We start from the raw sequence: 23069 nt of genomic DNA, 5'->3' as shown, positions 1-23069 counted from the left end.
CTTCAATCCTGTAAATACATTTCTGATGTGTAAGTTCATCTGTTATCATTTGTTCAGCTTTGCAATATTTCTGTTACAAAAACATAATTAGTATAGAAAACAAAAATTGAATGCTTATCCACATGAAACATTGGTCTGGTTAATAGTGACAAAAATGCCACAAGCTGTCTTTTGGTCAAGGTCTTGAATCGCTTTCAGAGGAAGAAGTATGACATTTTAACTCAGAGACATTGCACAGAGACAGTGATAAAAGCGAAACTTACACGTTGACTAGTTGAGGAGAAGAATAACGTATGAATGCAGGATCATGAAGCGATGATTTTACATTTCCTTGTATTGTCTAGCAAAGGCAATATCAAACTTGCACTGCTTCCTAATGTCAAAGATAAATAAAGGAAGCAAGAAGAGATAAGTTTGTATTGAAATAGAAGCTTTTCATTTCCAAGTACTCCTTTTTAAAAAAAAAAAATTAATTTTTTATTTATTTCGTTGCGTCGGGCTCCTTAGTTGCGGCTTGCGGGCTCCTTAGTTGTGCCTCTCCAGCTCCTTAGTTGCGGCACCAGGGAAGTCCCCAAGTACTCCTTTTATAAGTATAAACATTTATAAATCACTCTTTGGTAAAAATAAAATTTCAAGGGAAAAAGTCTTATGAAATAGAACCATCATCATTAATCAACTATTAAATAAAAGAATGTAACTGGGTTTACAGTCAGGAGATGCTTCAGATTTAATGACTCTTCTTTTATCCATTCAACTAATATTTGTTGAGGGACTATTATGCTCCAAAAAGAGAGAATACAGTACTGGATTGGAACGATAAGTCTTTCTACTCAGCGAGTTTACATTCTAGTAGGGGCACAGACAAAACACAAGTAAACAAAATTTTAAAAATATATATTTTAAGATGGTTATGAATAGTATATAGAGAATAAACTAGTAAAATTTGGATTGTTAGCTCACTAAGGATTTGGCACTTGAGTTGGAACCTTAATGAGTATTTCAAGAAGAGGGAACTTGAAATACAAAGTCTCTACAGTGAAAATGAGCTTAAAGTTCTTGAGGAGCAGAAAGGCTTTGTGGCTGGCAGGTGGTGAGTGAGAACAAGGGTGGGAGGAGGTGAGAGCAGAGGGTCAGCAGGGCTGGATCGAGCCCCATCTAGTAAGCTGTGACATGGAGACTGGAGGGTTTTTTTCCCATGTGTGCAGTGGTCCTCTTGAAGGGTTTAAATGTGGGAAGAGATATGGTAAAAAGCAAAATCTCTTCCAACCTAGAAAACCTCTCCCTGAAAGTAGAAGAAAAAGAAAATAATTTTATTATTGAATAACTATTCAAGCCGACTGTGATATGCACCGTCAATCTGCTAAAGAGATTGCAAAACAGAGAGAAATCTGACTCTTTTATATGGCTAAGTAGAAACATTCCATGACATTAGGTAGGGTTTACAATTTGGAGTCAGGTGACATGTTAAGCCCATCTCAACCAGGAAACTGGGAGATCAGGCATTATCTCTGATGATTCCAGTTTCAAAGTGAGGAAGATCAGAGGAAGAACATGGTGGCTTAGTCTGGGGTGTGGCAGTGGAGGTGAAGAGAAAAGAATGGATTAGGGTATTTGTATTAGTCAAGTTTCTCCAGAGAAACAGAGCCAGTAGGGTGTGTGTGTGAGTGTGTGTGTGTGTGTGTGTGTATCTCTGTGTGTGTCTCTCTCTACCCATCATCTATCTATCTACCTATTATCTATCTATCTATCTGTCATCTATCTGTCTATTATCTATCTGTCTATCTATCTGTCATCTATCTGTCAATATCTTTTTGGAGAGATTTATTTTAAGGAATTGCCTTGTGCAGTGGTGGAGGCTGGCAGGCTGGTAACTCAAGAAAGAGTTGATACTGCGGTTCAGGTCCAAAGACAATCTAGAGATAGAATTTCCTCTTCTGGAGGGGACCTCAGTGTGTTTTCTCTGAAGGCCTTCAGCTGATTGGATGAGGCCCACCTACAGTATGGGCTGTAATCTGCTTTACTAAAAGTCCTGCTTTAAATGTGAGCCTTATCTAGAACCAGAACACAGAACAGAAAACCTCCCAAAACAACCTTCACAGCAATATCCAGACTGGTATTTGGCCAAATATTTGCATTCCATGTCTTAGCCAATTTGACACATAAAAGGAACCATCATGGTATGTGTTGGGGTAGAGCCAACAGATTCTACTGTTGTCCTAGAAGGTGAAGGAAAGCTGGAAATCTAGATGACTCCTAGGTTTTTGGCTTATGGATCTAGGTGGATGATGGTGTCATTAATGAAAAAGAGAATATTGGATGTTTGCTCATTAACTGCCATCATATTTAGAGTGAAATGAAGATGGAACTACAGACAAAAATTAAGTACATGAAATAAAAGTCAGGTAAGTATAAAAATTCTGAAAGAGGAACACTATTCATGCAATATGACTTCCAAGCACCTTACCTTAAATGGTTGGTTATCAACTGGTTGGTTGACTGAATTTAGACAGTTACTAAGTGTTGGCCACTCAACAGTAAAATCAAATGGCTGAAGTAGGAGGTGGAAGAGAGATTTATTGTTGGGATGGTACTGAGAATAACTGTGAAATGTGGAAGGTAAGTCTAGATAGGAAAATAACAGGTGGAAGAGCCAACACAAATGAAATGTAAAGGGCAATATAGCTGAGTCTACACATATCTATGGTAACATTTTCAGAGTTCCAGAGTTCAGTACCTTTTTAGATTAGCAGATTTACATTTGTGTATGGTAATTTATCCTATAACTGTTTCTAAAGAACATTTTATCTTCTTATTTCCTGGGTTTTACTGTGAACAAAACAAAATATTATTAACATTTTAATTTTATTACCAACACACAGAGTTACTCATTTTGCCTCCCAAAGATCAAGCTTGGGAAGGCCTTCAGTTAGATGGGAGGAGCTTGGTCGACACCGCATGTTCTGTTGACAGGCGTCAATCCCAAAGATGCCAGCAGAAGCAGATCTTCTGAATTCAGGCTCTAGCGAGTCCCGATTCCAAGAAATCGAACCAGCAGACATGAGGAACCCAGCCGACGAATCTAGGCAGAGGTTCGAAGTAGCACTGAATTAGGAACCCAGGCGAGACAGAGGCAAGAGGTCTCTAACAAGTGTGGACAAGAGCAGATGCTGCCAGAGAACATAATCTTTTCAGGCAAAGATCCATTATGACCTTGAAGTTGACAGTCCAAGACTGATCTCCGAGTGTAAGTGGAGCCAACCCCACGGACTGCTGAGGACAGTATTTGGCTTGTGGAAGCAAAGGCCTCTCTGAGTGGCACTGTGATTACTTTGATAATTTCACTGGGATGACCTGATTGAAATCGTGATTAGCAGATGCAAACTGTTGTATATAGGATGGATAAACAGCAAGGTCCTACTGGATAGATAGCACAGGGAACTATATTCAATCTCCTGGGATAAACCATCATGGAAAAGAATATGAAAAAGAGTGTATATACATGTGTAACGGAGTCACTTTGCTGTACGGCGGAAGGTAGCACAACATTGTAAATCAATTTATGCTTCCGTAAAATCAATTAAAAAAAATAAATTGAAGTTGAAATCAAGTGTAAAAAAAAAATACCAAGCTCACTCAGCCAGACACTCAAACATCTGTAATACTGTCCCAGCTCATTTTGAAAGAACCTCTTAAGTAGAAAGAATTTAGTTAAACTTCACAAAAAGTGTTTAATTTATATTTGTGCCACAAAAATTGTCAGTTCCTCTCATTTGTCTATTAAAAAAATAGACAAAAAAGAAAAAAACTTTACATGATGAAACATGAAATCAATTTTGATTTAAAGGACAAAAATATGCTTACCAGATCTTTTTTTTCTTTTTGTCAAGAGGAAGTTGAGTTTTGCCAGCTAGCAGCTATGTACTGTAAGCATAAATTATCTATACATACTTATTTAAAGTACCAGCCCCAAATTACAAGTATAAAAAAACTGTTATTTATAAAGTTACTCTCATAAATACTACCTTAAATGATATAAAACCTACATTTATTCAACCTTTACTGCAAACTTCACAAATTATAACACTATCAAACGCATTTTTGTATCTTTTTGTTATGCCGAGGTTAGGTTGAATGTGCCAATGAAATGAAAGACACTAGGTGTCCAAGTTACCTATTGTTGGATGGGAAAGAAAACAAAAAAACTTCTCTCGTTGCCCAGACCTCTGGGCTTCCCAGAAGACACTTAGCTCACAAATTTGCTGGACATTATTATTATTATTTTTTGCGGTAAGCGGGCCCCTCACTGTTGCGGCCCCTCCCGTTGCGGAGCACAGGCTCTGGACACGCAGGCCCAGCGGCCATGGCCCACGGGCCCAGCCGCTCCGCGGCATGTGGGATCTTCCCGGACCGGGGCATGAACCCGCGTCCCCTGCATCGGCAGGCGGACTCTCAACCACTGCGCCACCAGGGAAGCCCAAAATTGTTTTTTTAAATACGAAAAACCTTACTAATGTTATAGTTAGAATCACTGGGTATAGGTTTCATCTATCTCAAAAAGGGTAGGGATAGTAGGACTTCAAAATTCTATTCCAGGATACACAAGTGTTTAATTTTATAAATTATTGTATTCATCCCCAAATTTGCTTTTCTCAGATGAGTATTATTTCTTCCTCCGTTACCTACCTTTTGTGTTTACTCCACTACAGTTTGTGTGCATTTAAGGCATTTAAGTCTTTTCATAAGGTTCCTTGTCTGAACTAGGACATCTTGAAGATTTCCAGCCACATGCTCCCAAGAGGCCCCTCAACCCGGTCTCTCTCCAGCTTCAGGGACCCACGGAGGGAGTAGAGCTGGCCCAGGCTGAGTCAATTTCAACCCTTTTCCTGTGATCACAGGTCTTTCGGGAAATGGAAACATTGGGAACTTTTGACCTAAAATATTGTCTTTGTCCTATGTATCCACTTAAGCATCCTTTCTTTCTTTCTTTCTTTTTTTAACAGACACTAGGCAATTTTTAATATACAATGAAGATCACAGGCGCTGCGTGGAAGCATTAACTCCCAGTGCAGTTCAAACTGCAGTTTGCAACCAAGACAGCGAAGCGCAGAAATTCCGATGGGTGTCTGAATCGCAGATCATGAGCGTTGCCTTTAAGTTATGCTTAGGGGTGCCATCAAAAACTGACTGGGTTGCCATCACTCTGTATGCCTGTGACTCCAAGAGTGAATTTCAGAGATGGGAGTGCAAAAATGACACGCTTTTGGGAATCAAGGGAGAAGATTTATTTTTTAACTATGGCAATAGACAAGAAAAGAACATTATGCTTTACAAGGGATCAGGTTTATGGAGCAGATGGAAAGTTTATGGAACCACAGATGACTTATGCTCTAGAGGTTATGAAGGTAAGAAGCTTGGAATTTTTTTTTTTCCTTTCTGTCAAGTCTTTCTCATCCTCTTAGTTGGAAACGAATTCAAGGAAATAAGCATATTCTTGTTTAGTCTGTACTAGAAGAGTATTAATTGATTACTTTTGTGTTTGGAGCTATTCTGTGTTCTGTGAATGAGTAAATGTGGTACAAAGTCCTAAATGATACTTCAGCTATTTGTGATTAATGAGAAGACATTTCTTGTAACTTTTGCTAAGATTTTTTTTTAATAGTGGGTTACCGTTTTTAAAAATTACTTTTCACTGTAATCTTTGACCCAGTGTCTTCCATTTTACACTGTATGATTGTCGTGATAAGAGTTTAACGAAATGTTTCTTTTCCTTTGGTTTACATTACCTCTGAACAAATGATCCGTGGAACAACATTCTTTACCAATTCAGACTGTGTAAAATGAAATCTTGACAATTTTGGTTTCTAAATGTTTGTAATTTATTTGTTACCTTATGGGTATTTAGAGACATTATGTAATCAGCAAATCAGAAAAGCTAAGGAATTCGCTTGTAAACTAACCTTCGGCGTCTTTAGTCTGCTGTTTTAGAAAGTGGTAGCACCCGTGGGGCAGGAAATAATTGTATATGTAGTTGGTTCCTTCAACTCTTGAAGGTTAAATAAAATCAGAGTATCTAGTCTTCTCTCATCTTGGCCAAATTTCGTTCTCTAGTGGCTGCACAGAAAAAAGATAAAACAAAAACGAACTTGAAGCCCTTTACAAAGGCTTCTTGAGTCACATGATGTTGTAACCGCTTTCCAGGTTTGGACACTTGATTTCTGTGAAGTGTGATCTAGAACGACCTCAAGGTCAGAGAAAGAGCCTGCCTCTTGGGGCAAGAGATTAAGCTGTTTGCAAAATTACTATGTTACTGAGGCTGCAAAGGTTGGTTGAACTTAGCTTACGGCAGGTACGCAGATCATCGGAGTTCAGCTCTTTGCAAGGTGATGATTTGACAGCTTTCCATTTTCCTTCTATGTTCTATAAAGAGAAGAAGAGAGTAGGAACTGAAGAAGAGTGCGAAGGAGGGCTCAGAAAGAAGTTATCCCAAGGCTTTTACTGAACATAATGTAGGTTTAGAAATTACCTAAGAGGCAACCTAAGTAGCACAGCATTTCAGGAGAAACTTGTCGGAAAATGATAGGGCAGGACAAGGGTGAACCAAACTTGACTGAGTCAAATTCCACAGGTGGGACAATAGTTCTAATTGAGGAATCCAACACAAGAAAGTTTGGTGTTAAGAGATCAGAATTCTCATTTTATTTTAAAAGATACCGCTGAAGTTCTGTAGTCCTCTCTCCACCCCCTGCCCCTACTTTCTGGTCTTCTGTTTGCTTTGAGAAAAATATGCATAGGATTTAGGATAGTGGTTCTCAAACTTTAAGATGCTTAATAGCCATCTGGAGAGCTTGTTAAAAATACAGATCCCAAGGTCCCCCCCCACCTAGATTCTAAATTAGCATATTGGGGGAAGGGCCTAGGGATCTATTGAATTATTTTTATCAATACTGTGTGGCTGGATGCAGATGGTCCATTGACCACACTTTGCATACTCCCTAAGTCTCTCCCAATACTTAAAAGATATTCCTGCTAGAAGGTCTAGCCCTTCAGAGTGACCTTGCAGTCGATTCATTGGAATATGCATTAGAAGTAAAGACAATGCAGAGAGGATGTATGCAGAGTCTTTGTCTCTCTGAAGAAAACTTGGGGAAGAAAACTGTCTGAGGCCAAGGATTTAATTTTGAGTGATCGACTCAGACTTTGTAGACTTGGACGGATCTGAGGATTGTCTGGAAGTGTGGCCCTCAAGAGGAAGAGTCAATTGAGTGCAGTGACGGGTTTGGGTTTTAAGTGATTTCTTTCCATGATGTGAATTGGAGATTTATGCTAAAGTTCCTACCCTTTCTCGTAGCCGTTGTTGAGGGACTCAAGCGGAGCCTGGCTGGACAGGAGTGGTTGGAGGGGATTGAAGTTTTGACTGTGTGTTTGGGTTACACAGCTATAAGGTCATTTTTCAATCTAGAGATTCAGTAATTCTCTGATTCCAACCGAGGGGAAGGATGGCCTTTTCCCTGTTTGGAGGAAATGCAGAAGTCAAAGTTGTTGTCAGTAGAGCTGACTGTTTTTGGCTCAAGAGAGCAAAGAGGAAAATCTTATTGCAAAAGACAGCAGCATAGAAGTGGTGCTAGAGTTTTTCCCGAGGACACACGTATCCAGCAAAAGACAGGAGTTGCAAGAGAAGGGAAATACAAAGGAATTCCCTGTGTTAGTGTAAGAGCTGTGATCGGAAGCGTAAGACCGATCCTTGCAGTAACCTTGTGATTGCAAAGTAATCGTTCAGGAGATTCACATCCATTCTAAGTACAAGTCAATGTGTCTCTTCTAGCCATGTACACACTCCTGGGCAATGCCAATGGGGCAACCTGTGCATTTCCATTCAAGTTTGAAAACAAGTGGTATGCGGATTGCACAACTGCTGGGCGATCAGACGGATGGCTCTGGTGTGGAACCACAACAGATTATGACGTGGATAGGCTATTTGGATATTGTCCATTGAAATGTAAGTAACTTTATCATCAAGACAATTTTGCCACGTTTAGTATGCAACCTAGTGATCAGACTTTGTGTTTACCGAGAACATTTCTTCCTCCAAGTGACTTCTCATTTCCTCTCTCATCATACCCCACCACAACCCTCTACAGATGTCATTGTCCCATTTTATAATGGAGGGAGTGATCCATATTGGCTAAAGACAAGAGCACAGATCTTCTGACTCTCAGCCCTAGGCTGCCTCAAATGACCCCTTTATTTTCACTAACTACTACTTCTCCTCAAATTCCACTGTTACTGTCAGTTATTTTCTAAGACTTCAGGGCAAATTATACTGTATGTGATGCAATATATACTTAATGCCACAGGTGGGCATCCCATTTTCCAACCCCCCCCAATGATTTACCTTTATTAAACTATACATCAAAAACAGAATTTAAGCAATGCCACAGCCTTGGTTTTGATGGACAGAGAGAGAGAGAGAGAGAGAGAGGGAGAGAGAGAGAGAGATGTGAGTGGCTCCTGAATTTTGTGTCAATGTAATGAAAAGGGGTTCCTCACTGAGAAAATGATAGTAATGCTACTCTTCTTAAATTAAGTTTAAGAAGACTATTATTTAATTTAACATAGCTTCAGTGGAAGTCAGTTATGTCTATGCTTGGAGGGGTTTTAAAATGAAAATGTAAGTCTTATTGCAATGATGCAGAATAAGTGGCATTGCATCGTATTGAAGTGAGGGGGCCATAAAAATTCTTGGTGTCCTTTCCATGCTCTAGAATTTATAAAGAAGCAGGGCAGCAGGTTTTGGGTGGGGTGGATGAGGGCATTCGTGTTGGAAGGCAGGGATGGGGCTGAAGAAGACAGAGGAGGAGGTGTTCTTGGCTTCCCTCTCTCCATCACCCACACCCTCCTCCTGCTGCCAGCATCGGCCTTCCTTTCCTTCCCCCTGAACTTCTTACCCCCAACCTCTTGCTACTTCAGACTCTGTGGATCAGAGCTCCTGTTTCCTGCTGTCCTGCCAAGGGACGGGCGCTGGGTCAGAGCCTCAGATACAGTCTGGTCTGATTGTGAGGTCACCTGCGTTGCAATAGTGCCGCGTACCCGCTAAACTTTCAGGATCACACACCCACATACCATCGCGGCATTCCAAGCGTTATTGTAAGAAACAGTCCAATTTACAAACATATCTTAGTTTGTCAAGTTAAAGACAGAATTCCAAGAATTGTGCTTATTTATCTCTTTTGATTTTTAATCCCTAAACATCTTACTAAAAATTAATTTGATTTCTCAGCCCCATAGATTATTGTAATTCCCCTCTGGGTCCAGTCCCTCAGTTCTGGGTGAATACTCACAAAAACTCAGTCTTCCTGTGTTCATGGTGGAACCGCTCTCCCATTCTTGGGTGAGGTAAATGCATTTCTGTTTTATAACAGCTTTTAAAGGTTTGATTCCCATGAAAGGTTGACTGATGTCTGATCTCTATATTAGAAGGCTTTTTGTCTGAAAACAAAACTGAACATTTTCCTCATAAGATAAAGCGAGACTTGTTTTTCAGTGATTGAGAAACATCTTCCTCTGGACTTTGTAGGAATGGTATTTTCTAAATCCGTTATCATGGAGTGTCTTGGGGCTACAGATCTCACGGGTCCAGCTATAACATCCTGCACTTACCTGGTGTTGACAGGGACGTTGTTGGCTGCATGTATGATTTAATGAATCATTAAATGGAGGACAAATGGCCAGCCACTAATCATAAAAAAAAAAAACACCTTGGCTAGACATGTGTTTTAGAGATAAACTGGGTAGGCTCTAGAATAAGCTTTTAGTCTCATTGGTTCCAATTTATGTCTTCCAAAGCAAATTATATATTTGGCCTAGTTAATTGTAAAGGTAAAAAACTGGAAATTTAAAACACTTTTGATTTCAACATGCATTACAATTTTAAAGCACATTTTATACAGTCCATGCCTTTCTTGAAGGGCTTTGCATTTTCCCAAACTCTTTCATTGTCTTTGCTTTGTGTGTTTTTTTCAAAAGAACATTTTATTTTATGTTAGCCTTAAACTAGCAGATTCAATACAGGAAGACGAGGTCCCAGCTGTTGACCTAGTGACACTCAGTACATGCTCTTCATTGCCCTCTGTAGTGTTTATTGTAATGTTTTCCTTCTATTTAGACGTTTATTTTCAAGTATCAGGAGAACAGGAAAAGGAAAAGACTCCTTTCTCTCAATTCCCCATAGCTTGCAATTTTAGCTTTCAGAGTCAGTTATGCTGGTTTACTGTGGGAATTTGAACCATTTGGGGAGATACAGAGTCAGCAAACCTATGCATGCATTGAGAAATAGGTCTTAATCCCTTGATTGAAAATGCAAAATACCCTTTCTTTAAATGAAGAGAAGCATCAAATTGCATTTCTTTCTTTGGTCCTTTGTAGCCCTTTCCTTCATTTCTGGATGAGAAAATCATCCCTTCCTTCTTTTATATCTCACACTTTCTACCACACTACAAGCAAAACCTCCAAATTTCTAAAAATATTTGTTTATAATAGCTCCGACTTCAAGTAAACCTCAAACCAGTCTCATCTGAGTGATCTCACTTACAGGACGAAGAATCCATTTGCATATTAAACTAGTAAGACCTCAGACTGTGGTAATTTAAATTTAACATTACTAATTCAAATATATTTGTATGTGAATATATAATAATTTTATAGTTAAAACATCTTAGAAATGTCTATGCTGTTGCCCAAATGAAATGTTGATATATTTTTCTTCCTCTTTGGTGTTTCATGAACCACAAATTTCATATCATAGTGTGTGGTAAGTATATGAAAAAGGTCACTTCCTTGTCAGATACAAAGAATCACAATTACATGCATATATAAAGTGTGGGCTATATGTGTATGTGTAATGTTGGCTGTATGCATATATATGGTGTAGGCTCTATACGCATGGACAACTGTCCAATTTGTTAGCAAGTTGAATACTCCTCAGAAAATTTGAGAGTTTACATAATCTTTTCCTTATAACTAGATGAAAGGATTATGACTTCACATGACTTGTAAGTAGAATTTTACGTTATTAAAAAGACAAAAGAGAAGTTTTTATATCATGAAGCACACAAAAATATTTCATCTGTTGACTCATTTCTCAAACATCTTATGTGTAAAATGCAATCGATAATATTTATCCATCTATATTATTGGCCTTTCATAGACTGTAGCCACATTTATAGAGTATATTGGGAATCATAAAATAGCAAAGGAAAAAATAAGGGAAAAATTTTTTAAATTAAAAAAAAAATTTTGAATTAAAAAGTGTTTTACTCTGAGCGAAGAAAAGCTAACAATCAGCTATTGCCATGTTTAATACGTGTGTGTTTAATACGTGCTAGAGATAAGAACATGAGACTCCAGAGGTGGTTAACAATTTACTAAGGTCGACTCACCAGTGAGTGACAGAGTCTGGAGGCAGGTCCTGGTCAGTCTGTCTGTGGAATCTATGACCTTCCCCTCTAATGCCTGTGTCTTTGGTCTAAAAAGACCAAACTAGAATGTACAGGTGAAATATCCATTGCTGAGAGAAGACATATTTATTTTCTCTTCTCCCTTTATTATTGTTTTTCTAGATTAAGGAAGTTGGGCTGGCATCTCTATTCTTAGTCTGTGTATTTGTCTCACTTCCCAACTCATCTGATCTCAAATGTCCTAATGGAAAAATAGAGATGGTGAGTCCCTGTCTTTCTGGAGGCACATGAAGGAGGTGCAATGCGGTCGATCTTTGAAAACTCCCCCTCTTCATTTCAGGAGTAAAGAAAATCTCATAGTCACTTTAAAACTGATTAAAAGAAAGAAAAAAAGGAAAAGATAATGCTTTAGGCAATAATGCTACCAAGAGTGTTTAAAAGATATTGTTCACTGAAAATTCTTTCCATGCATAATGTAGTCACTTCCTTTTGACTTCTTTTACAGTCGAGGGCAGTGAAAGCTTATGGAATAAAGATCCGTTGACCAGCATTTCCTACCAGATAAATTCCAAATCGGCTTTAACTTGGCACCAGGCGAGGAAGAGCTGCCAGCAACAGAATGCCGAACTCTTGAGCATCACAGAGATACATGAGCAGACATACCTGACAGGTAAAGATGTGAAAAGGAGACAGGTAAAGATGTGAAAAGGAAACAAAGTTGTGAAATCACGATTATCTTATTTCCGTATAGTTTAACTTAAAGGCATACAACACGAATAATTCTAGACATCATGATAGAGTCAGTCCTAAGCAGATGGTGCAGAGGGCTTGACAAATGTGCACCCTGAAAAAGACACCTGGGATGGCGAATAGGTTTCAACTCATGAGCCAACTTTCTTCTGTCCGTTGTGTCAGTGTCTAGAACTTGTGCTGAGAGCGATTTGGAGGATTTATTTGGGCTCAGAGTAGAAGATGCTACAATCAGTTAGCGATGCCGTTCTTGGACACAAGACACGGGTGCCATACTGGTCAAATATTCTAGGTCTAGCTTGAAGTCATTGGTTTTCCATTAGCGTGGGAGAATTTAACATGATAAACTGAAGAGCTGCCACCACAAACAGGGACAAGTGAAGAGCCGTCCTTTTGCCTCCTGTCTTTCAAATTCCCAGACTCTAATGGTTCTCAGGTCTTATGGATACTCTTTCTACAATGTTTGTTTTTTTTACCATTTGTTCTTATGAGGTTGTGAAGATGAAAAGGGCCAATGTTTGCTTGAGATGAGAGGGTCTGTTTTAGCTTCTGCAATCCACACTTGAGGAGCGGAGAGGCCAGGACCAGAAACGAGTGTGGGAGATAGAGCATCCTCGACTCCCTGCTCTAATCCCCTCCCTCCCGTTCACCCTGACCCTGCTTACTAGCTGAAAGTATCTCGGATCCAGTGACCACCATGTTCAAAAACTCTTAGTGGCTTCTCATTTCCTATCAAATAATTAACAACACACCTTTGCCTGACATTCAGGGGCTGTCACCTGTCCACTGACTGCTGTTCCCCTTGTGCATTTCGCAGTCTTGACTAGAGAAAACTTTTGGGTTCCTCGTCTATGTCTCATACTTTCTCACCTCCACATCTGTCCCCATGGCATTTCTTGTACCTGGAATTCCCCACATTTTATACAGTGGAAATGCAGTCTTCTCTATTTCCATCTGCCTTTCTCTTATTTGTTTACCACTTTTACAGTGGTTACTTACATATGTCCCACTTCCCCTACAGGACTATAAATACACTCGATTTTATTCATTCATTCATTCTACAAGATGGGTGATTTCTCTGTGTGAGGCATTATGCTAGCTCCTGGGGACACAGCAGTGACCAAAGCCTGCCGTGTCCTGTCCACGTGGAGCTTAAAGTCCAATGGGGAAAACACATAGACAAGAAAACAAGCAAATAAATACAAATTATAAGCAAATTGAAGGCTGTGTAGAGAATGGATTTGAGAGGCAGATGGCTGAACGTGAGGAATGTCTTGTGAATATGTATGTCCTCCCAACCCCTAAAGAGATTCACACAGAACCTTCCGGGAAGACAGTCTCAAGGGATGTTTGCTGACTGACAAGTGAGGATGCAGCACAAGAAAAACATTATTTAGAAATTCAGCCTTACGTTTGGACCAGTGGTCAGTTTATGGTGAGAAGACAGTGGTTCTTAAGTGTGAAGTTGCTTATCAGTCACCAGGGAACTTTGTTAAAGTGAAGCTGCCTGGGTGCAAACCCCAGAGACTGTAGATCAGTAGGTATGCTGTGGGGTCCTGGAATCTGCATGTTATCAAATTTCCAGGTGATTCTAGGGCAAGTGGATGGGGACCCCACTTGGCAAAGCACTGGGTACAGTACCTGCTGTATCAGCAAAGCCTACAGATTGCGTCTGCCTGGATAGCAGGCAGCAGAGCTCAGGAGTAAGGAGCATAGACTCAGGAGCCTGACCGCCTGGGCCCCGGCTCTGTGAAGCTGGGGGACCTTGGGGGCGATTACCTGAGGCTGCTGTGCTGCAGTGGGAGAGTGTGTGTGAACTGTTACAAGGGACAGAGCTGTCCCCAGCCTTGTCTCATCACCTAGGATTCCCTTTCTCCAGCTCTTTGCGGGTGATCCTCTCCATCAATTGGAACACACTTCTCCTATAAGTTATTATTTTTTAATTGAATTTGAAGATGTTGATTGCATTCTATTTTGGGCAGAAAAAAATGTAACATGAATTTTTTTAGCACCACCTTGTGAAATACATAAAGCATTATTGGGTAAGAAAGACTTTTCTAGTCCATTTCCGAGGACTAAATCATGAGTACTAGCTCCACTGTAATGAAATCTTTCTTGTACCAAGTATAACATTTAAAAATTTTCTGCTTTCAGTATAGGCTGCAAGCCACCATTTTCTTTCGGCCATCATTAAAGAGATTGACAATAGAAAAGCAATGCGACCTCACTATGGGCATTCGTGAGCTCAGAGATGGGATTACGCCTCTGTCTGCTCAGTGATTCTGTTTTGTGTTGGTCCTTGGGGTCTTTGTATGCAGTATTGGGGCAAAGTACAGAGGGACCAATATTTGCAACCATGTGTAAAAATAAGGAGAAAAAGAGGAAAACAGAGACAGAGATAAGACAAAATTTATGTAGGTGATTAAGGAAGAGAGAGAATGAGTTGAGACAATCCTGGTGTGATTTGTGCTGGCTTGCACGGGTTAGAGAAACCTCAGAGTTGAAATGGTTTCACTTGGCTTTTTTTTTTTTAAGGAATCCGTTTGCGGGTTGTGTTATCTTGACTCTTCTGAGTTTTGCTTGTTTTCTGGCTTTTTGGAAGCCAAGGGACAGAGCACAGGTTACTTTTGAACTCTTCCCCAGTTGCTAGGGGAAAGAGGCTCTATGAGCAGGACAGCATCTCTGGGCCACTCACTTCCTCATTCCTGGCCCCGCTGTCAGCCTTCTGGCTGCAGGAAATGCTTCTCTAATCAGCAAGGACTATTACTGTGTCCCCAGGAGCGCAAACAAGCCCTAAGAGATTGGGAGGCTGAGTTCACCTCAGATACTTATTTGAATCTTCCAAGCCTCCGGAATTTCAGTCAGCAAATTTTAACTGAAATCCGGGTAGGAATGACTTCTCGAATGAGATTTGTAATATTTCCTGCTTTTCTTTAAGTCAAAAATGCCATGCATTAGGGGACAAAAAAAGTCTGATGGGGAATTTAAAAAATAAACCAGACTTTTGTTTTCTAGAGGGAAGATATTCATGACATTTGGGGTTTATCGGCATATATTGGGGAAGACTAGAAAATCCTGGGGTGAGTGAGGGATTGACCTCTACTCCATTCTGGAAAATAGGGCGCTAACATTTTTTAAAAACCACACATAGTTACGCTTTTAAAATATGATTTCTTTTATGTGAGAATTTTGAGTAGTAAATTTCATTTTTCTAAAAGGTATAAGCCTCTTATGACTCTGAGATCAAATTAGCTGTTATTTATTAAACAGCTGTTGTGTGTCAGACACTGAGCTTTATTTCTAAAGCCGACACCAACCTTGTAAATGAGTAATATTGTCCCCACTTTATAGATAACAGATTAGGAGGGAGAAGGTAGGAATTTTGCGTAATGCCGCCCGTTCAGAAAATAACTGAATTGGAATTCAGCACTGTCTTTCCATTACGCTCTGACAGGGTCTCACTTAAAAATAAGCAAGGATCTGGTGGCCCCCCAAAGCACTAAAGGGAACCTTTAATTTAGATGTCAGCGGCTCCTTGCTCCAGTAAATTTATTCTAAACTGGCAATCTGATTTCACATTATCTGCTGGGTTAACGGCTTCTGCCCAGCGGCCAATTCTTATATCACCCAGGGTCATTTCATCATCTCTTCTACCCTCAAAAATGTTGGGACACCCTATTGAATCCTCAGTTCCTGAATCAGATTTATAACTATGTCTGCATAGGATTCGGATTTATAGAACTGAAATAAGACATAGGAAGTGAAATTGGCTAGTTACTTCGATTGTTTTTGCCAGTTTCCGTATGGTGCTGGGTGGAGAACAAGTTGGACCACAGTATAGAAAAGAACAATACAGCGTACTATTGGACAGTAATACGTCTTCTATTACAGCTAAGTTCAAAAGTAGGTATAAACTGTTTCAGACGATACATACAGGAAAATTAAACGTTAAAAAGTTTAGCATGTGGAATTGATGCTTTGTGTAATAATACTAAAAAAAATCTGGGGGCTTCCCTGGTGGCGCAGTGGTTGAGAGTCCACCTGCCGATGCCGGGGACCCGGGTTCGTGCCCCGGTCCGGGAGGATCCCACATGCCATGGAGCGGCTGGGCCCGTGAGCCATGGCCGTTGAGCCTGCACGTCCGGAGCCTGTGCTCCGCAATGGGAGAGGCCGCAACAGTGAGAGGCCCGCGTACCGCAAAAAAAAAAAAAAAAAAAAAGAAATGAAAATTTGGTCATCTTCTTTATAAAATTAAAAACACTTTAGAGAAAAAGTTGTGGATGACACTCATCAGCTTTAAGTGATATATTTAACACAAAGCTTGAAATTTGTTTGTAAATCACACTTTTTGCCAACCTGAATTCAACATGGAGTAATAACAATAATAATAATATTAATAATAGCAATAGCTTACATTTATTGGGCATATACTGTGTACTAGGCCCTGTTTTAAGAAGTATTACTTAATTTAATTCTTCAAAACAAGCCTAGGAGTACCTAGAGTAGATAAGGAGAGTCTCAAAGGATAATTTCCTTAAAGAGTGATCATCTTTTCTCATCATGCCAAACATAGTAATTTAATTAAGCAATCTCAGGCAAAATCTAATTTATTTATTCCTACAGTTCTGTTCAAAAATTTATAGTTTTGAAAATTTAGATATGCGTATTTTATTATAAGTTTTAAAACATACCAGAATATTTTGGGGAATAGCTATATCCAACATATACAAGGAACTCATACAACCCAACATCAAAAATAGACCCCCAAAGCCCGAGAAAAACCAAAACAACTTGAAGAGACATTTTCTCAAAGAAAACATACACATGAAAAGATGCTCAACATCATTAATCATCAGGGAAATGCAAATCACAGCCACCGTGAGATACCACTTCACACCAGTTAGAGTGGCTATTATCAAAAAGACAACAAAAGGCCAAGTGTCGGCAAAGATGTGGAGAAAAGGGAACCCTCATGTGCTGTCAGTGGGGATGTGAACTGGTGCAGCCACTGTGGGGAACCGTATGGAGGGGCCTCAAAAAACTAAAAACAGAACTACCATGGGGTCCAGCGATTTTACTTCTGATTATTTACCTGGAAAAAAACCAAAAACACGAATTCAAAAAGACATATGCATTCCAGTGTTCACTGCAGTGTTATTTACAATAGCCAAGATGTGGATACAATGTTAAGTGTCCATTGATAGACAAATGGATAAGGAAGATGTGGTATATATACATACATACAATGGGATATTACCCAACCATAAAAAATGAAATTTTGCCATTTGTGACAACATGGGTGAATCTAGAAGGTATTATGCTAAGTGAAGTAAGTCAGAGACAGATGAATACCTCTTGATCTCACTTATGTATGGAATCTAGAAAACAAAACAAAATGAAAACAGATGCATAGATACAGAGAACAAATGGGTGGCTGCCATAAGGGAGGGCAGGTGGGGAGTAGGTGAAATAGTTAGAGGATTAAGAGGTACAACCTTCCAGTTAATATAACAACGTCATGGGGATGTAATACACAGCATAAGGAATATGGTCAATTATATTGTAATAACTTTGTATGGGCACAGATGGTTACTAGACTTATTGCGGTGACCATTTCATAATGTATGCAATGTCAGATCGCTATGTAGTATACCTGAAACTAATGTGATATTGTATGTCAACTATATGTCAATAAGAAAAATAATTTATGAAAAAATCAATGTTCAGTGGTATTTAATAAAATAATTATTAACATAAAATATAGTATCAACATGACACTGATCCTAGAATGACATTTCTAAGGTACAGACTAGTAGACAGGCATCTCCTCCTGACACCTTATAAGTTATCTATTTACATGAATGAGGCGAGATGGCCGTTTTTGTTGGTTTCTTTAATTTACCCTAAAGAGACATAAGTAATAGTTTAGTACTCAAAAGAGTTTTAATAACTATGTAAAATAATTAATGAACTAAAGGGAAACCATCAATGAGATGAATAACTATAAAATTGATTTACTATGAATGAATTTCTATCACTTCATTATCAGTATTTTCTTTGTAATGAATACAGTCATAGTCGATGATGCTCATTGCAGAGATTCAAGACTAGAGAAATATTAAGATTTTCCCTTTTGATAATGTCATTTCCTTGACATAGCTTGTAATAAGTATTTTATTTTTTGGTAAAATTCCAACTTTGGAGAACCAAATGCTGAGTCTTCACAGGTAAACCAGAGTGAGTTCTGCCATGAACTGTTGTTTGGGGAGGGATGACATTTATCAGAAATATCTTTTTAGTTCATGGTTCTTTATTTAAAGGTGCTCTAACATCTAAACTTATCTGGAAAATGTATGATTATATCAATAATAGTAACTCACAGGCAAATTTAATTTAAGCAAGGGTTGAATTCACTGGAAACACCAAAGTGAACCCTGGGTGCAAGTCCTAATTTACTCATCCTCTGTTTCACTCTCCACAAGTTTCTTAACCTCTCTGTCCTCAGTTTCTTCATCTGTAAAATGAAGGCCCTGGACGAGATACCTCTCAAAGCGTATAAAGTACCTAAGGGCAAGAGCTGTACTAACTCAGACTTTTTTTTCCTACAACACTTGATAAAGATAAGTGAATCTGAATTAATTTTCGCTGACTTTTTACGTGCTAGTAGTTAATTTCATCCCATTTTTATTACTTTAAAGAAATTACACAATAGGGTTTACTTTTCAGTAAATAACTCCAGTATTGGATTCAGTTCAGTTCATTAAGCATCAACCTACCTAATCAGTATCAACCCAGTCAGTATCCTCAAGCGGCTGCTCCCTTTGTCAGTGCCTTTCTGCCAGATGCTGGATAAGCTGACAGCATTCCGGTCACGTTTCTCCAAGCACGTGATCTGTGCTTTTATGGGATTGGGGAGCAAAAAATGTGAGATATGATTCTGGGGCATCGAGTCACTGTAATCCCCTTTCATCTGATTTTGTGACAGGAATGTGTGTATATATAAGCTAATGAAAATTTGGGGAAAATGTCGGTGAATTTGGATGGCTTAGTTGGTTGCATCAGAACTAAAGGGTCTGGGATTTGATGTCATAAGAACCCAGGTTTAGGGACTTCACTGGCGGTCCAGTGGTTAAGAGTCCGTGCTTCCAATGCAGGGGCGTGGATTTGGTCCCTGGTCAGGGAATTAAATCCCAAAAAGAACCTAGGTTTAAATTTCAACTCTGCACATGACATCTAAACTCTTTGGGTGTCAAATTCCTAACCTGTACAATGGAGATGGCAGTACCTAATAAGAGTTTGTGAGGATTGAAAACAAGCGAAAACAGTGTCCTGAATATAGTAAGTGGTTATTCTCACCATTGAAAAATGTAACTGGGGAATATATCCTCTAGAGAACAGTAAATATAAAGTGGTCCGTTTATGATTGCCCTTTATGTATATAGACACTTCAGGTTGGTATTTTATTTAAGACAAAGGATAGTTTTCCTTTCCATTAATTCTTTTAAATCAACTAAAAAGAATATAGAGAGAATAGCAAATCCATGGTTTTTAAAAAGTTACAGGTAATAACACATTAGAGTTGTTTAACCTGGGCGGACTGAGGTCCATGTTGCTTCTGTTTTGTTTTTTATTGCATCTCAGGCCTAGCACAGACTTTGAAACATTGTAATTATGATTTATGAGCTGCCTAAGTGTTATTCATAGTAGCACAAGCGCTTAGTGTTTAGTTTTTAATCATCATCTTAATGAGGAAAAAAATGGATGTTTTAAAATGTCATCGAGTAAAATTCTGAGCGTAAGTTCTAAAATATGAGGCCTAAATTATGAGAGTGAAATAGATTGAAGTGTGTGGTAAACTTTTTCACGATAGAAAACGGTGACCTTGGTACAAAAGAAACCTTAGTTTTACTCTAAAATGAAGTAAACATGTTTTTGTTTGACGATAGTCAAAGAAAGTCTTCTCCAAATTAGAAGCACATTCACACGATCCTATAGAAGTCATCAAGATGCCGGGGGCTGAAGCCTGGTCACATCTGGGTTAGACCCTTAGCGAGACCGTTGCTGGCTTATCTGTGTTCTCACCTCTGTTTCTTTACATGCCCATGGAGGTAATGGTTGTACTTGCTTCCCGCTGATGAGAGGATCAAAGGAGACATGCTCGGCATGATCTTCGTTACTTCTCTCTAGTACATTTTGGTTCAAGTGCCTAATTCTGAGTTTGATTTCACCATCTTTTCCGAATGTCAGTTTTGTTTTTGTTTTGCTTTTGTCATAAAGGGTTAACCAGTTCCTTGACTTCCGGACTCTGGATTGGACTGAACAGTCTGAGTTTCAACAGTGGATGGCAGTGGAGTGGGGGCAGTCCGTTCCGATACTTGAACTGGTTACCAGGTAGGGTTAAGCTCATCTGATTAACTTGGTGGCGTTAAGCTGGTTGAATTCAATTGCCTTTAATTTAGCTAGGTACCATGGAGACCTTCATCAGCTCACATGTAGATCTCAAAGAGAAGAACTGGGAGATTTCATCAAGTACAGTTTATTTCTCACCTTGCCCTGAAACCTGCCAACTAGATTTGAATACTCTAACACCATAAGGTTATTCCAGCTTTCTGGGATAAGGACCTGTCTTGTCTGGAAGGATAATCACACAGGTCAATAGAGGACTCTGTTAAAGTATATATTCGCAGAGCATCCTTGATTTGCTAGGTATTATATTCAAAAATTTGATTTTATATTTATGATATATATATATAATATATAATGCTACATAGTATATTCAAAGATTTTGTACATATTTATTTATATCTTCGCACACACTATGAATTTAAGAAATTTAAATTGTTTCAGGCTGGAGAATTTCTCATTATCTTGAGCCATGAGATATTTGCAGTATTTCTGTCATCGTTATAATGATCTGAAGGTCTGTGTTGAAGCCATTTTCTCCTATTTTTAATCGACTAGAGTTGGATTAAAAATAGTACCAGCCACAGATTGTAATATTCCATACTAGCATAATCATTCATGAGCAGTTTTGTTGACAGTTTGTAGTTTAATTGTAGAAAAACCCAGGGGATGATCAAGCCTTCAACGGCTTTCCCATTTTTTGGAGGACAGAAAATACTCTGAGCTAATTATTTCTATATTGTTGTAACATAGAGGTAACAGAACATAAAAGGAGACTAGATGATAAAGATGTTTTACATATACAGAAATTATTCTGAGAAAACAAAAGGACCAATGATGACAAAACGTCTTCATCTTATTCACCAGTACCAACCATGGTTAGTGGCTGCTTAAGGCACTCTTCTGAGTATGATTCTCCACTCCCAACCCAGGCCCCGTCCTGTACTAATCTTGATTTATTAGGAAAGTGTGCAAGTGAGGATTAGTGATGTCTCCCATAGGTGTGGGAAAGGACGGGTCACATTTTCATTTACCAGTTCTGCTATGGAAAATACTGGTGTGGTTTTTCTTCATATGGTCAGACTTCTTTTTTTAAAGCCATCAAACGGTTTTTGCATTTGGCTTAGAAAATTAAACTCTCCACATTTTCCATGTTACCGACTTATGGTATTAAAAACTTTGAAATAAATAGATAATATTCGGAATATGCTAAAACATGAGAGGGAATTTTTAGAGCACATACGTCGGTTTAAACTGATTAGGTTTTACTATGAAATTTGACTTTCAATGGACTCCTTCAATGCATGATGTTTACAGGGCTGTCAGCTCTGCTTTCCTCTGGAATATGGTAAGTAAACACTGCTGCAAGGGAATATAAGAGGTGCTATTTATGAGTGAGAATTGGATATGTCTGCTTACTGACTCAGTCACACTAAATTGGAGAATGCCAGTTGGCTTAGTCAGATCATTAGACAATAATAATCACTTGTTGGGGGATTAGAGTTTATTCTTTGCTGCTTAATTATCGTAGGCAGATCATTTTATTTATTACTCAGTTTTAAGTGATGATTATTGTAATATTTAACCACTTGCATTCTGAGAGTTCAGTGAGAAAATTGAGGGGTCTAGATTCTGTGAAAGTGAGGAATAAAATTGGAATATTAATGAGAAAGGAAAAGAAATGTCCTTCCTTATTAAACCAATTCCTGAGGAGTAGGCACAAAATTAAACCACCTTCTGAAATAATATGAGAGTTTCTTCAAATGAAAATTAGAAACCTTGTGGAACATTAGAAGTTGTTATTGTATAAGTTGTTCAATCAGCCTTCAACCGAGTACTTAACAAGTAAAGCATCTATTAAAATACATCTACATTTGAAGTGAGAATAGTTTACACAAAAGGTATAGAAGTGTGAATTCAAATATATAACTATAGTAACCGTTTAAAGACAAAGAGTTGATTTATTAAAGTAGGTCTTGTGTTCTATTGATAAATAACTGTCTTACTATGATTTACCAGCTCATATATTAGATAATAACCGTTAGCTGTAAAATGCATTATTGCTTCCGAAAGTTTCTTTCTAGTACTGGTACCTTATCTGTTAGTTCAGTTATACTGGAATTTTGGTCATACTATCAACACATTTAAAAAACATCTTTATCCTTATCACTAACAATTTTTTCTTTGTGTGCTGTTCAAGCAACTTCCAAAAGTTTTTGACAAAGCCTTTATGGAGCAGGTGATGTGATTCCCATCTTTCGGGAAGGGAAAATGTGGTCCAGGTCCAGGTTTAAACATGTCAGAGGTCACAAAGAAGAATCATTGACAAAATGTGACTCATCACCCTGTCTTCTCTTGTGAGATGGAGGAAGGTTTTAGAGCACTGGTTTCAAAATCATTTATTAAAGTGGTGGAAAAGCATGAGAAATGTGGGCATCTATGCATGTATCGATTGCATTAAGA

At 38.7% G+C, this 23069-nt stretch overlaps 1 protein-coding gene across 1 annotated transcript in view; it reads left to right on the top strand.

The window, feature by feature from the left end:
• Positions 1–23069, top strand: part of MRC1 (mannose receptor C-type 1) — a 99299-nt gene that overhangs the window by 10958 nt on the left and 65272 nt on the right. The window contains exons 2-5 of the mRNA XM_022580611.3: positions 5001–5402; positions 7823–7996; positions 11959–12123; positions 20481–20594. Coding sequence (XP_022436319.1) covers positions 5001–5402; positions 7823–7996; positions 11959–12123; positions 20481–20594 — 855 coding nt within the window. The remainder of the gene's footprint in view (positions 1–5000; positions 5403–7822; positions 7997–11958; positions 12124–20480; positions 20595–23069) is intronic.

The sequence above is a fragment of the Delphinapterus leucas genome, chromosome 2, assembly GCF_059928025.1.
Source record: "Delphinapterus leucas isolate spDelLeu-1000000601 "Yukka" chromosome 2, BTC_Dleu_Yukka2, whole genome shotgun sequence".
NCBI classification, from domain to species: Eukaryota; Metazoa; Chordata; class Mammalia; order Artiodactyla; family Monodontidae; genus Delphinapterus; species Delphinapterus leucas.
Note: the sequence above shows the minus strand (reverse complement) of the source record. Positions and strands in the feature narration are given on the sequence as shown.